Source organism: Enhydra lutris, unplaced genomic scaffold (genome assembly GCF_002288905.1).
Source record: "Enhydra lutris kenyoni isolate GAN:26980312 unplaced genomic scaffold, ASM228890v2 scaffoldscaffold2, whole genome shotgun sequence".
Classification (NCBI taxonomy): Eukaryota; Metazoa; Chordata; class Mammalia; order Carnivora; family Mustelidae; genus Enhydra; species Enhydra lutris.
The window spans coordinates 18,456,117-18,471,208 of NW_019154086.1; the positions used below are offsets into that span (position 1 = coordinate 18,456,117).

General features: G+C 42.3%; 1 protein-coding gene across 1 annotated transcript in view; it reads right to left on the reverse strand.

The window, feature by feature from the left end:
- Positions 1-15,092, reverse strand: part of LOC111150836 (fibronectin type III domain containing 3B) — a 343,921-nt gene that overhangs the window by 36,908 nt on the left and 291,921 nt on the right. The window contains exons 16-22 of the mRNA XM_022508466.1: positions 13,470-13,541; positions 11,423-11,541; positions 9,053-9,158; positions 7,955-8,127; positions 5,543-5,656; positions 5,075-5,224; positions 1,367-1,647 (exon numbers count right to left, since the gene is read on the reverse strand). Coding sequence (XP_022364174.1) covers positions 1,367-1,647; positions 5,075-5,224; positions 5,543-5,656; positions 7,955-8,127; positions 9,053-9,158; positions 11,423-11,541; positions 13,470-13,541 — 1,015 coding nt within the window. The remainder of the gene's footprint in view (positions 1-1,366; positions 1,648-5,074; positions 5,225-5,542; positions 5,657-7,954; positions 8,128-9,052; positions 9,159-11,422; positions 11,542-13,469; positions 13,542-15,092) is intronic.

Consider the following 15,092-nt stretch of genomic DNA (forward strand, 5'->3'; position numbering starts at 1 on the left):
CAAAAGAGGTTTTTTACGAACCCGTCATTGCTTTTGAAAAGCAAAAATAAATCTAGTTACATAAGTCAATTTCTTTTTTTTTAAAGATTTATTTGAGAGCGAGCGAGAGAGAGAAAGAGAGAGAGAGAGAACACAAGCAAGGGGAGGGGCAGAGGGAGCAGACTCCCTGCTGACCAGGGAGCCCGACGCGGGGCTCGATCCCAGGACCCTAGGATCATGACCTGAGCAGAAGGCAGATGCTTAACCGACTGAGCCACCCAGGTACCCCTAGTTATGTAAGTCAAAAATGCACTGAATACACCTAAACATTGAAGCTTGGCCTCACCCATTTAAACCTGCTCAGAACGCTTATGTTGGCATACAGTTGGGAAAATCCTCAATCACAAAGCCTCCTGTATAATCAAGTACTGACGATCTCCTGTGACGTACTGAGTACTGTCTGAACGTGAAGACCAGAAAGGCTGCATGGGTACAGAATGGTTGTGAGCACAACGGTTGCGGCCACATTAGAGTCAGGGTCAGACTACACGACTGCTAAGCTAGTCCAGGAACAGCTCGAAATGCAAAATCAGAATCCAGTTCCTACCAAATGTGCCTTGCTTTCACGCCATCATAAATCAAGACTGTCTGGAACCTGACTGAGGGAGATGCTCCGAGAAGGCACACCTCAGTGACTACAGCTGCTTCTTGGACTCTAACGCTAATTATACACTGTCTGTTTTCAAGGAGTTGAGGCAACTTGGAGACAGAGGTAAATGATTTGAAATTTCAAGAGGCCACGTTGGAGAAGATGTGTGAGCAGAGGAAGGGGAGGATGCTGGCTTTCTAAGAATTCTGGGATGGGGGGAAAAAGAATGCAGATGCTAACTGAGCTTTGCTCGGTAACCTGTAACTTTTTTCTCTGCCCCCCCCTCCCCCGCAAAACCCCTGAGTACAAGCTACATCACCAATGCTTTGTAACACTGTGTCTGCTTTGGGGGAACCAAAAGAATGTTCTAGCACGGCTTGGGAGGTGGGTAAGTACATGCTGAGGACAGACGGTGTCCACCAAGGGACACAAGTCCAGGATAAAAGTACGAAGAAAAGTGGCTTAAGAAAAGTGGCTCACTAAGAGACCAAGAGGGAAAAACTAATTTAAAGCAGCAGGTAAAATTCCCCCTCAATTGTTAGGAATTGTATAAATTTGTAACCGACTCACAAAGCACAAAGCAACACAAGTTTTCAAGATGTATTTGCATTCGGTACTCTTAAATACATTAACTAAGAATGATTAGAATTCACTTGTTTGGCCTTTAGAACCTGAAGGGTCTAGAGCCCCAAGGACTGATGTGTTGATGCAACTTTATCTCTGCTTTCCTGCACTCACCGGTAGGTGGTTTCTGGAAGGAGGTCTTTTATAACGTGGGTGGTGGTATTGGCCACGGTGATGCTAGTGTCTCCAAGGTCAATATTGTAAGCAAGGATTTCAGATCCATTATTGCACGGCTCTTCCCAGTTCAGTACAAGGCACACGAAAGGTGAATCAGGGTAGGCATTGAGGGTCTCCTCTTCCAGGACACAGAGAGTGGAGACAGGGTCAGGGGCAGACGCTGGTGTCTGGCAGAGGACAAGCTCACTATATGGTCCTGCTCCAGCTTGATTGACAGCCTAAAAAGACAAGGGCAAGCAAAGTCCACGTTACCCCAATGTAAATTCTAATGCCTTCATGTTAGGTGCTGCACACAATTTACTTCTAGAAACCTGGGTAGAGCTGAATCTCAGAAAATGTTCCCTTTTCACAACCCACTTTCCCCACAAATGCCAAAGGCAACTTCTCTGTTAAAAAAGCAGAAGATAATATCACCATCATCACCTTTTATGAAAAATAATTTAAATAACACTTTGTGTTTGCACAGCCCACTTCAGGTTATACGCTGCCCTGTGACAACTCCCCAATAACCGTCCGGGGTAGACAGTAAATGGCCAGTATTCTTCCACAGTTTTCCATGTGAATGATAAACTGCTATGTGAAGTCAATTCTCAGCCCTTTCTGATTTTACCTGAGCGCAAGAGCTAAGACCTTCATTACTCACTGCTCTATCAAATACTTATTCAATGGGTCTCCAGGGCCATACTCTCGTTTCTACTGACCTGCTGCTGCTTCTTAATCACCTTTGCCGAATGCTACTTATCACCTGGATCTCTCAACACTGAAGGCCACCAGGGCTCAGGCCATGGACACCTCTTCTTCTTCTTTTTAAATCTCTGCTGTAACTCCTCGAGGTACCACGTTGTCCCAGAGGTAAATGCCGTATTATACCCTAATACTGTTTACATCCTACTCCCAAATTTACTTGTGTAGCTCAGACCACTGCTGTGAATGCCAGCCCAGTATATCCAGCTTTCTTTGGGACATCTCCACTTGAACGTCAAGGAGGCATCTCGAACTCAAGTGTTTGCACCGTCCCCTCATCTTCACCCCATCCCTCTTCACCAAAAAACTGCACTGCACCTGCTGTAGTTCCTCTCATCCCTCAGGTTGTTCCAGTCATATCCCAGAGACATCACTGGACATCTTTCCTCCTCTCATGCCCCAATCCAGGTCCTGAACACATCCCACACCAAAGCCTGGTCCAACACATTCAACTCCCTCTTCTCTGGCTCCTGTAATGACCTCCTAGCTGGTATATGGGAGTCAGCCCTTGCCTGAATACTCTGTATTCACAGCAAGCACAGTGATACTGCTCATATCCCTTCCACGGCCTCCCACCATATTCAGAATATACTTCAAAGTCTTCCCAAAGCCTGCAAGACCCTATCTGATCTGCTCACCAGCCTCACCCTCAAACCCACTGCCACTCTGACTTCATCACCTACTAGTCTCCCCCTCACTTGCTCTGCGCCCCAGGAATACTGGCTTCCTTGCTGTTTCACAGGACATCAAGTCTGCTCCTGCCTCAGGGCCTTCGTACTTTGCTGCCCTTCTGTCCAGGAATCTTTTTCCCTAGATATTTGCAGGCTTTCCCTCAAGGGCTGTCTTTTGGTGAGCCCTCTCTGAACACTGTATTTAAATTTGCCGTCATCCTACCCCCCTTCCACCCACTGTGATCCTCTTCATTTCCTATTTCCCTTCTTTGCTTTATTTTTCATCACATCATCTATCACCACCACAGGATGTATTTCATTTAATTACTCCCTGATGAGAATGTAAGTTCCATAAGGGCAAAGTTGTCTGTTTCCACTCACTGCTATATCCCCGGCAACTAGAACAGTACCTAATACAGAGTATGTATCAACAAATGTCATTAAACGTGTATTTTTTTCCTTATAGAGAGAAAAACATTTAGCAGACTCCTTACAAAAGTGAATGTACTCTAAAATCCAGTTCTCATTTAATTCGTAAGAGTTTATGAGGACACATTACAAAACTAAATGAAAGTAGTTTGAGCTCTTCAAAACAAAAGCTATAACACTTATTTTAATGTTTTATTTTTTAAAACTATTTGACAGAGTGAATGAGAGCGAGCTAGTGAGCGAGCATGAGTTGGGGGAGGGGCAAAGGGAGAGGGAGAGGCAGATTCCCCGCTGAGCAGGGAGCCCAATGCAGGGTTCGATCCTAGGACCTCAGGATCATGATCTGAGCTGAAGGCAAACGCTTAACTGACTGAGCCACCCAGGTGCCCCTATAACACTTACGTATTACTGTTAATTTCAAAGATGTTCACAGCATTCATTTCCTAACAAATCACTTTTGAAACTCTACTGTAATATTTGTCACATCATCCTACTTCAGGACAATACTTCAACTCTCTTTTTGGTAAAATTTTAAACTCAAAAAGGATAGTGAAGTTCTTTCCTGTGGTGGCAGACAGTTCTTTATTTATATCCTGCCTTGTTCCAAAAACAGGAGTGTAGCACATATTTTGTAACCTTTTCCCAGTGACTCAGCATTGCTATTATAAAGATCAGATAATGTGCTGTGACCCTGACTCATTGACAAAGAGTTAATTATGTCCCAGGTGCTCCATTCAAGAAGGAAGGAAGGTACATAACAAAAGAGTTTAATCAGAATGTTTATGATAAAGTAGGCTTCAGAATTCAACAGAGAAGTCTCAGTTGATCTGAAAAATTAATTTATGAAGGGAATATTTTCTCCAAAGAGGTCAGAGACACTGGTATGTTGATGGACTTGTAATAAGCAATTTGTTTCATCACTTAGATCAGGTGGAAACCTAAATCGGGCATCTTTGCTTCTTCATCTATTTAAGTCCACACATGTGTGAAGACAGACTTCTCCAAGGTCAAGAACCACATCTGACTAATCTTTGTACCTCTCCTCTTGATTATCTTGATCATCCTTTGATCCTGGAACAAAGTCATGCTCAAAAAAAATGTTACTAAACAAATGGAAAGAAATGGACAAAGAACCCTATTTTCTTAGGACAATAAGGCTTTACAGAGGGGGTAAAAATAACTTATCCGAGTCAATGAAGTAAAAGTAAACTCATGACTGCTGTCACTTTTAGGGGTTAGGCTAGCAGCCAACTGTTCTTGATGTTACTCTGTTTGGACTCCCAAGTCAAAGCTTCCAGGTAACCAGCTTTGTTAATGGTCCCTGAGAAGTAGAAGTGGACCCTGTAATCTAATGCAGAACAGTCCAAATCACCCTAATGTTTGTTTCTGGCAACCATTTAACCACCAGCATAGACATCTTCTGTCTTTTGCCAGTTTTAAGTGTCTCTACCGCTGAAACGACCATGTTGGGAGAATTCAAACAGAAGGAACCTTCCCCAAGGAGCCCTAACACCTTTGCCTTGGACTCGGTCATTGAGTCAGTGAATTCACAAGCAAGACATCAGGATGGGGAGAAGTAAGAATGGTGTGGAAACGCTTTTTGATCTTATGTTTCAGGACCTCCTAGAGAAGCAGAAATTAATTATAAGACACCAAGACAATTACATTTATTTTTACTTAAAAGGACTCTTTTCCATATCATCCCTCTTGACAGCCTCAATCACAGGCCTTTGAGTAAGTTCCCCGGAGTGTCTCATGGAACACCAGGGCCTAGGAGTGACATTAAGTAATGTCCACCTACCTGTAGTCTACAGCAATATTGTGCAGCAGGCAACAGATCCCTTATCTCAAAGCCGGTGTCTGTCCCATGATAAACGAGTTCTAAGGATTCTTCATCTTCTCCCCATTCCAACCTGTACTCCGAGATGTCCGCACCAGAGCTCTCAGGACTCTGGAAAGCAGAAACTCAAGTAGTTAATTTCACTGAGAAGAAAAGCCCATGATGTTTGTGTTCAACTAACTGAAATGGGAAAAAAGCAATGTGCCCCTGGATACTTCAAATACAAAAGAAAGACATGAAAAGAGATACTTAATTTCCTCTCCGTTCTGACAAGTGATAAAATGTGGATGACTCTAAGTATCAGCAAACGCCAAGGGAGATTAATGTGTTACGTGTGAATTTTAGCTCTGTAGGCTCCTCGTAACTTGCACTTGGGGGCGCATGAAGTAGAAGAAATAGAAGTTGATGCAGAACACGCGCCTGACTTACCTCCCAACTCACGAGGACACATCCGTCAGGTGTAAAAGAAATACAAGGTGCTTTGCACTGTCCAGGGGGCCCGGCAGCAGTGGTAATCTCTGAGACCTCGGAATAGGGTCCGTACTGAAAGAGAACACACACAGGCCTGTGTGCATGTTGTACACACACGTGTGTATGTGTGCATGTATGAAATCTAGGTTAACAACACTCACAGTACAACTGATTAAAGAATTATTACCTAATGGTTTTCACTCTCAGTTGGATGTGTATAAGGTTTTTTCCTACATTCAATCCCTGAGTGGTGAATGTCTATTATGTATGTATAGTCTTTTTATTCAACGATCACAAGGTTGGTTTACCATTTTTCCTTTACTGACATCAGAAACAAAAACATGCTGATTTTTGACACAAGACAACATTCTGTTTTAGCATTCCTCATAGGATATCAAAGGAAACGAGGTCCGAGGTACACCACAGTTTAATTTTCAACACACAAAAACCTACTTGAAACTGGTGGTTATCAAATTCTGACTCTTTCTTCTAGTTACTGGTGTTTTCCATTTTGAAAATGAAAGCTCCTGTTAACATGTTCTCAGCATCACCCCACCATTTCAACTATTTGAAGGTTTAGACTATACTCCTCTGTTCTTTAAAAGGCCTTCAGTGATCACACTACTCAGAGCCAACCGCCATTATTTCGAGAGAGCCAGAGTCACCCAATTTAATAGTGGAATTTGTGATACCACAAATAGCTGGGGCAAAGAACAAAATAAAATAATTTCCAGGCTAATGAAGTATATGACAATCCTTTTCCAAAATGGTAAAAAAAAAGATAAAAAAAAAAAAAAAACCCAACAACCAAAAAACCAGTCAAATTTTCCAAGATAATCTGCAAATACACTGGTGGCGAGGGGGTGGTGGATGGGAGAGAGGCTTTCTGGAGCAGACCTCAAAAGCGGACTACAGTCAGGTATGTGGTTGGCTTTCAGTAGAACAGGATTAAACTGAGGCTGAGGACAATTTTTTTAGATGATAAATTAATGAAAGGAGACAGAAAGTAAAACTCAAGAGCCCCAGAGCTGCACATTTATCTTTGTTATGACGGAGATGCCCTGAACAGTGGACAGGAAAATGAGCAAAAACAACAGTACAATTATTTCTGCAGCATCTGTGGCCATCACCTTTCATGCTCTTTTTAATCATATTAGTTCAGGTACATAAGTTTTCTTATCTTCTCATCAAAACATTTTTATTGGTTAGTATTATGCTGGTCTTTTTTTTTTTTTTAATTTCAGTAGTTGTGCTGTGTCTGAAATTCCTTCCCAACTGGGAATTTAGAAGGAATCCAGCTCCTGGTAAAGGCTTGTGATCCTACTTTAGAACAAATGTTCTCACTGTGAGCGTGGCTAGCGGAAAATGGCCTGGAGACCAACACGTTCCCCTCTGTCAGATTCGTGCAGGACAACCCACAATGAGAAAAAGTCACTGCCAACTTCATGTCGCTGTTGGCAGTGCTTATTTTTAAAAATTCCATCAATTAATTCCATCTATTTATTTGTATGGACTTGACCGTGCGACTTGTGAGTACACCTGGGGGGGGTGTGTAGCAGCAGTCTGAGCCGCAAAGCCTGATGCTATCTGGTTACCTTGTTCTTATCGTCAATCTCCCCCCAACCCACATCATTCTGCAATTAAAATATAGGTATAATACAGAGACTGACTCAGTCTCTGATAGGCTACCTCGACACCTCCCAGAGGAGCAGACGGCAGGGCCGAGAAGAGTTCTCCAGTCTACCCTTGAAACAAAGCAAAAACGAGAAGCTGGCCTCCCTACCTTCTATCCCACTCCAGTTCTGAGAACTAACCTAAGATACTGCTGGGTCATTTAGACAATATGGTAAAGGAGAGATTATGTAATCCTAATTTCCCAGAACTGATTAATACAGTCAATAAGCAAGTAGGAAATTATTAAAAAAAAAAAAACCAAAAACCAAAAGCATCTAAAGGGTGATGTTCTTATTAACCTTGAACTCTTCCTTAATAGAATGATATGAGAGGCACCTGGGTGGCTTGGGTGGTTAAGCGTCTGTCTTGGACTCAGGTCATGGTCCTGGGGTCCTGGGATGAAGCCCTGCATTGGGCTTCCTGCTCAGCAGGAGTCTGCCTCTCCCTCTGCCCCCACCTCCCCCTTGCTTGCATGCTCTTTCTGTCTCAAATAAATAAATAAAATCTTAAAAAAAAAATAGAATGATACAAGGACAAAACAAAATTTTCAGTACTGGGTCAATAGGCAATCACAACAATGTACTTCAGACCTTAATGGTCATCAAGGTTGGCTACATACCACTGAGGAATTTCAGGAGGGTGGATACGGAAGTTAGAACCTTGTATCTGGATTGTGGCGTACAGGCGTGTACTCACCCCTCCATCATTCAGAGCCCTGACCCGGAAACGATACACGGTGCCGGGGAGCAGGTTGCCAACGGTGCACTCGAGCTCTGGCCCGTGGTACACCTCCGAAGCTACATCCTCAGGTTCTGTCATCTCCACGCTGTACTCCGAGACCTCACAGCCACTTTCGGAGGCAGGAACGTCTGGGAATGGAGAATGCATTTCATCTTAAAACATTCTTGTGCTTCCAGCTGACCACATCATACCTGGTTTCCCACCAGGTTTGCAAAACATCATGTGGGGTAGCTGGTCCTCAGTATCCCACTCACAGAAGAGCACTCCCCACCCCCCACCCCGAAAGAAAGGAGATACGGAGGAGTTTCTGAATGACACTACCTGTACTTTCCAAAGCAAGTACGTTTGAGTACATTTACTTACATTAAAAAAAGAGTTTGAAAACAACAGAACCATCAGGCAAATGTCTTTATAATCTAAGGAAAGGAAGCTACAGAAGAAGAAAAACTTCTCTTTAATTTAAAACCAAAGGTCTCGTTAAATCAAGGTCAATGACCCCGAGTTGGTGCAGTATTTTTTCATGTGGTAGACATAGGTGGTGGGGAAAAAGCAGTCAGAGTTTGCAGGTTTGTATCTGCAATTTTACATGCTGTCAGCTGCTGCTACCACAGGAAATTCTCATACAACTTGAATCAATACTGCAGAGCACCAGGACCCACCGGACAAAAGGACGAGACGTCACCGTACGAACCACCTCTCGCTTTTATCTCTAATTTGATCACAATCAATTTGTGCTTGTGAATGAATTTGCAAAATGAAGTTGAAAAATTCCTGAACAAGACTGGCTGCTCTGCAAGATCTAGGAAAGTGCCCCCTGAAGGTCAGAGATGCCCACCCAGCATGTGGGGGCACTGCTGGGCACAGCAGGAGAAGTGACAGTGCACAGGAGAACACAAACCCAGGCCAATACACGTTCAACAGAAAATGGACATTTTGAGCCAAAACCACGATGGTTTTCAGAAGACTGATGACTTAGTAACAAAGCATTAAATCTTAGCTTCAATATCCAATTGTCCCAGTTGCTCATGTCAATGTCAAGTTGTGTTCACTCACCCCACTCTAAGTGGACTTCTTTGTGCTTTGGTCGACCCAAGACCCTCGGTGGTCGACACTGACCTGGTGCAATGCTTAGTGTGCGAGCAGGGAGACTTTCAGAACACTGCAGGAGAAAAAGCGGAGAGAACCATCCATTAGCTCCTGTGAATTCACAAGACCGCTACATACCAGGCAAATTCTACCCTCCAACCAAACATGTTGCCAACAGGGGGTCATATACTGAATGTGTATCACATAATTTTTTTTTCTCAAAAAAATCTTTATTCCAATTGAGGAAATAAATTAATACATAAGACTTGAAAAAGTTAGGAAATAATTCAAAACATTATTAAAGTATGTTGAGGACAAGAATTACCATCCTTCTCCCTCCCCTCCATTTAAGAAGAGCTACAGATTTGCAAAACTGGATTTGGAGTTTTGTAAGGGGGATGGGTAAAGCAAATAGAAAACTTAAAACAAAACTCAGACAAGGCAGTGGATCACCATAACAAAGAGAAGGGAAAGGGGGGAAGACAGGAGGTGGAGGAAACCAAATTCTTGGATTTTCATGCTGGAGTGTCCAGCATGAGTGACTGGTTGTGAAACAAAGGTTGCAGGAGCCACAGAGTGGCGAGTATCAACATGGGTGAGCTGGCTGTGTTCTCTTACACTTCATCCCATCTCTTCCTGTGCTATGGTTTGAATCTGGCTGTATCCTACTCTTTGATTTTGCTAAAGCCTGAGCTCAGATTTCTGATGCCATGCTCTACTTGTGTACACATAATTTTCATGCAACAACACCCCCTCTCGTGTGTATGTGAAGTGTGACCATATACTGACTGCATACGGCACTGGTAAAAATGATTATTTCTGAGGTCAGATTCACAGATAGGGGTTGTCTATTCTAAGCACACAATTACTTTCCCTTAAACCCAAATTAGAGAGAGCCTTCATGAGGACAGAAAACACAAAACAACAGCTGGATGAAATTTTTAAATGTGCCATAAATGGCAAACCATCCACATACAGAGCAGAAAAGTCAATAAATTCACTATTAATCAACTGAGTCTGACATTAGCCAGTAGGTTCTGTTAATGCTAAAATAAGTAGGCCTTCTTCTTGTAGGATCTGTTTGTGTTAAGGCTGGTGATGTGAAAGTTGACTGTCCGATCCCGAGCCTGGAGAAAACAAGGTGGGGGAGGAACACACAGAACTCCTCAACAGAACTCCTTCTTCCTGAGAAGGAGTGTTACAGAGGAGACGGACTCCGTATTTTCAGGCAGCACTGCCCCTCACACACCGGCTGACAGTCTGGCTTTGGTGTGGGTAACCCCGAGAAGCACTCCAGAGAGCTCTGGCACTGGAGAACGGTCTTACTGGACCCCCTTTCCACACAGTCTCTCTATACGGGTAGTCGAGACATCCCAATATGCTATCTTTACGGCGGGGGGGGGGGGGGGCAGGGAGAAAATAAACACAAGACAACCCTGGAGGTATGGAGGTATGACCACTGACTGCAAAGCTAGGCGCCTTAACGGCAAGTGTTCTTGTGAAAAATAAACCCAGCAGAGGGCCCTAAGCCACCATCTCTTAGTCTCTCTCTCAGGACCAGTTTCAAACCATAGTATTAAAGATTCTTACAACGAAAATGGCTTTTGATGACCCTGCCTTTCATGCACTTTCTGAATGTAAGTTAAAGGCATTTAGACAACAACCATCTGATTTCTAGGGCATGCCCTGTGTATTTATGAGGTTATTTATGAGGTTATTATGAGGTATTTATGAGAACACGGTGTGGCTGACACCAAGGCTCCTGACATGTTAACTGGCTGGTCTAAGGTCAAATTAAGAGCAGACAATAAGGAATATGCTGCTGCCTACAGTTGTGTAAGTTGTGCACTGCAGAACTGCAAAGGTGTCATTCAGCTCTGCCATCACAAATTTACACAGCTTTTGTAATAATTTTCCAGCAGATGGCAGTAAAGCACCTTGGGGAAAGTGTATCTCATCCTCACAAAATTGCCAGATGTGGTAACAGCAGAGCTGTACAAGAGGTCGCATCTTTTTGACTCTACATTCTACGCTCTTGGTATCATTGCAATAACGGAGGATCCTCTTGAGCTAATATGAATGTCAGGCAACATTCAATTTTTAGCTGTCACACGTGATCATGCCAGAGTCTTGTAAGAAATAACTAAGTCACAAATGTACCTGACAACACCACGATTCAGCTGAGAATCATCAGGGCCTAGCTTTTTTGTCCTCTAAGGCACAATTTAAAAACCTCAAGTTTTCAAACACATTTTAAAATAATTTTATTTGGACGGTACGGACTGGTTGTCTAAACTTGACCCAAGAAGTTTACTTTTACACCAAAACAAAACCCACCTGACTGTGTCCACCAGTGCTGATGCAGCATGCTCGAAGTTTGTACAAAGTGCCTGGTTTCAAGTGGGTGAAAGTGTATTCCGTTGCCGATCCGCTGTATGCCACCTCCCACTGACTCGCTGTAAGACAAGACTCAGGTGTGAGTTTATGCCTTCTGGAAAATGTCATCGGATCGACCATTACGGCTGAGGAAAATTTCCAAGTGGTTGCCATGAGAACCAGCACCTCCTATTCTTTCTTTCTTTTTTTTAAATAGTCAAGGGTCCTCTTACCACTTCCTTCACAAAGTTAAATATTTAAAATTCACACGGAGTAATTTTTAATACTTAGTAATGCAGGCTAGACTACTCAATACCAGCATTATTACATTTGCTGACTATGAGGTTTGGATGCTAGAAACCACATAGAATCCGTAGTGGGCATGGGGAGGGGGTGGGCAACAAGCGGTGACAGAGGGCAAGGTCCAGGGTGCAGTGAGCCCGTCATCAGGGGAGGAGACTCAGCGGGTATGGGGAAGGCTGCTGGGCAGCCTGGGATACACCACAGAGTCTCTCCTCTGTCATCTGCAGGGAGGTCACAGTAAGTGAAATCCTCCCATTAGAGACAGAGTCCTTTGGGGGCAAAGCCTGCTGTCTTCTTGGAGCTCATTTAAAAGACAGAAATGGCTGGGATGTTGACAAATGAAGATGAAGCACTCGGTGTGACCTAGTCCTATGACCACTTCTGGGGGTTAAAGCAAGCAAGCAGGGCCCAGGAGAGATCTGGTGCCTGCGGAAGCGGATGCCACCAGGGAGAAAGGGTTTGCCTCCCAAACCCTCCCCAAGCTCCTTGGTAGGATGGATTTACCATGAAGCCACAGGGACCAGGGCCAAGGACAGGGGGCATTAGAAAGCATTATTCTGACACTACTGGTTAAAAACCTGTGAAGGGGCAAATGAGAACAGGGACAATGGAAAAGAGCCCACTTTATGTGCTGGCAAAACTTTAAGGACAGAATGGTGTCTACTTTTTATAGGATAGCAATGGTCAAGAGAGGCACGAAAATTCAAAATATACTTAGATTTTCACAAGGAGTCACTGGATACACCTGACTTCTCTCCTAGGGAGGTTTTCTAATGTAAAAATCTAAATCAAATTTTTAGCCCAGAATATGATTTTATGTCTATTAAAACAGCTGTGCCCATCTCAAAGCATTCTCATGTTTTTAGCTTAAAAGAGAAGCCGACTGACATGAAAACCAAAGTACTCCAGGTGGCTACTGAGGTACAGAACAGAAGACAGGCACACACCTGTGCCGCCTGTTTGTAAAAGTCAGTGCTACTGCTCTTTCTTTTTGCCGTACGCCATAAATCACTTTTTTTTTAAATGAGTGGTTAAAGGGATTATCAGAGTTCTGATGACTATGCTTTTTTCTATTAAAGCCTAATAAATTTTATTAGAAAAAAGATCGTAGAATTTTTTTAAAGGCATTATTGAAGGAATTCGATCTTTAACATGGTACTGCTTTAATCCACACAGTATGACAGGTGATGAATAATATGACTCAGATGTCCCACAGACAGAAAGACATTTGCTAAACTTGATATAAAAGTGTGACACTGTCACGAGCTCACGGTAATACTATGTTTTGTTTGCTATCACTGTACGTGGGAATTTGTAGATTATTGAACTCGTTTGCTGTCTCCACCCTATCCTTCCTGGTGACTGCTTCTGACACTCTTCTGCTTATAAGAATTTCTAGAGAAAGTGTGCTAAGGGAGGGGACGAAAATGTAATTATTCTATTAATTAGGACCACTGGTTTAAAGAAATGACATGGAAAATTTAAAAACATGATAAAAATGTACCTTTTAAGCACACTCTCATCCCTGATGCTGTGTGTAAAAGAGAAAACTGTAAGTAAGTGATTCAGCTTTATTTCTCCTAATAGCATTATCATTAGAATGAATGGCTGCTCACTATGCCCACTATGACTATAAAGATGTCTATCATATTGGATAATAGGGGCTGCTACTGGAATTGAGTAAAACGATTTCCCAACACTTCACCTTCAGAATTTCCATCAGTAATCTCCAGCAAGTACTTGAGTATTTCTGAACCACCGTTGTCCTTTGGAGGATCTGGAAAGTAAGCAAACACCTTATTAGTTACGAAAGGGCATTGATTTTTATCAGCAAATATCATTAGAACACAGAAAGTCATGTAACATCATACTGCCTTAATTCTGGATTTAAGCAAAAGGTAAAACCATTACTGTATGGTTCCTGAAAAACAAAAGAAGTGAAAACATCAAAAAACCCGGAATGTGCTCAGATTATTCAAAGTTCTAGAGCTAGAAATGTCAAAGAGTCAATTTAGTGAAACATGAGCAAAATTCAAAATATGAATTGATTTTTCTAACAGTTAAATCTATTTGAGAATTTTTTAGTATTTAATAATTTCTATATGAAGTGAAATATGTATTTCCTTTATCATTATTTCATTCTGTACTTTAAGTTACCAGCGACCAGATTCTTCTGAGATGGAGAGGGAAGGAAAGAAAAGTGCACAAATTCACTGACAAGACAAATAAAACATGAGAATGTAATGATCTGTTCCATCACAGTTTGCTATTAAGCATACTATAGGCCCCAAGTGAACCTGATATGCAGCCAAAGTTGTGGATCCGTGAGAACATGCACCAAAGAGGTGGTTTGAGGAAGGGGTGCTGGCTTATTACCAGAGCCCTGTGGATGTCGGGTATTTACTCCACTAACTCGGGGCCTGCAAGAGTTTTCTTTTTTGAGCAGAAAAATACCTTGCATTATAATTTTGCAAGACTATGCAGAACTTACTCTACTCTCAGTCTGTACTTCTGTATTTGGGTATCAATTTAGGAACTTTTCTTCCCTTCTTTCACTTGGCATTTCCATTACTGTATACAAATTTCATGAAGAAGATATTTAAAACAATAGTAGTGAAGTTAAATTTTTTTGAAGATTTTATTTATTTATTTGACAGAGATTATGAGTAGGTGGAGAGGCAGGCAGAGAGAGGGAGGAGGAAGCAGGCTTCCCGCTGAGCAGAGAGTCGATGTGGGGCTTGATCCCAGGACCCTGGGATCATGACCTGAGCCGAAGGCAGAGGCTTTAACCCACTGAGCCACCCAGGCACCCCAATGAAGTTAAATATTATAGCATATGGCTAATGAAAGTAAATATTTAGTATTTATGGAACTTTCTAGGCTTTTCTGAGAAAAAAGCTTTACAATCTGGCAAAAAGCACACTTAGATTTTTACAGTTTATCATATCCATCTTCCAAGGAAATAGATACCCTAATAATTCTGCCTCAAAATTTTTAGGTGACCTGATACAGTTTTATGTCTCGATGGTTGATCCTCCAATAACAGTTGAATAATATTTTATTTAAAAAAAAATTTTAAGTAATCTCTGCACCTAACCTGGGGCTCGAACTCACAACCCCAAGATCAAGAGTTGTATGCTCTTTCCACTGAGCCAGTTGGGCGCCCCAACAGTTTAATATTTCAAATTCCCTTTACATCACTTGGCTGCCAGGTAAACTCTTATTTTAAATTTCTCCTTTTATTTTTTTGCCTTTCAGGAAGCTATTATGACACATTAGTGATAATTACATATGTCATAGTAGTTCTACATATAATTCCAAGTGTTCC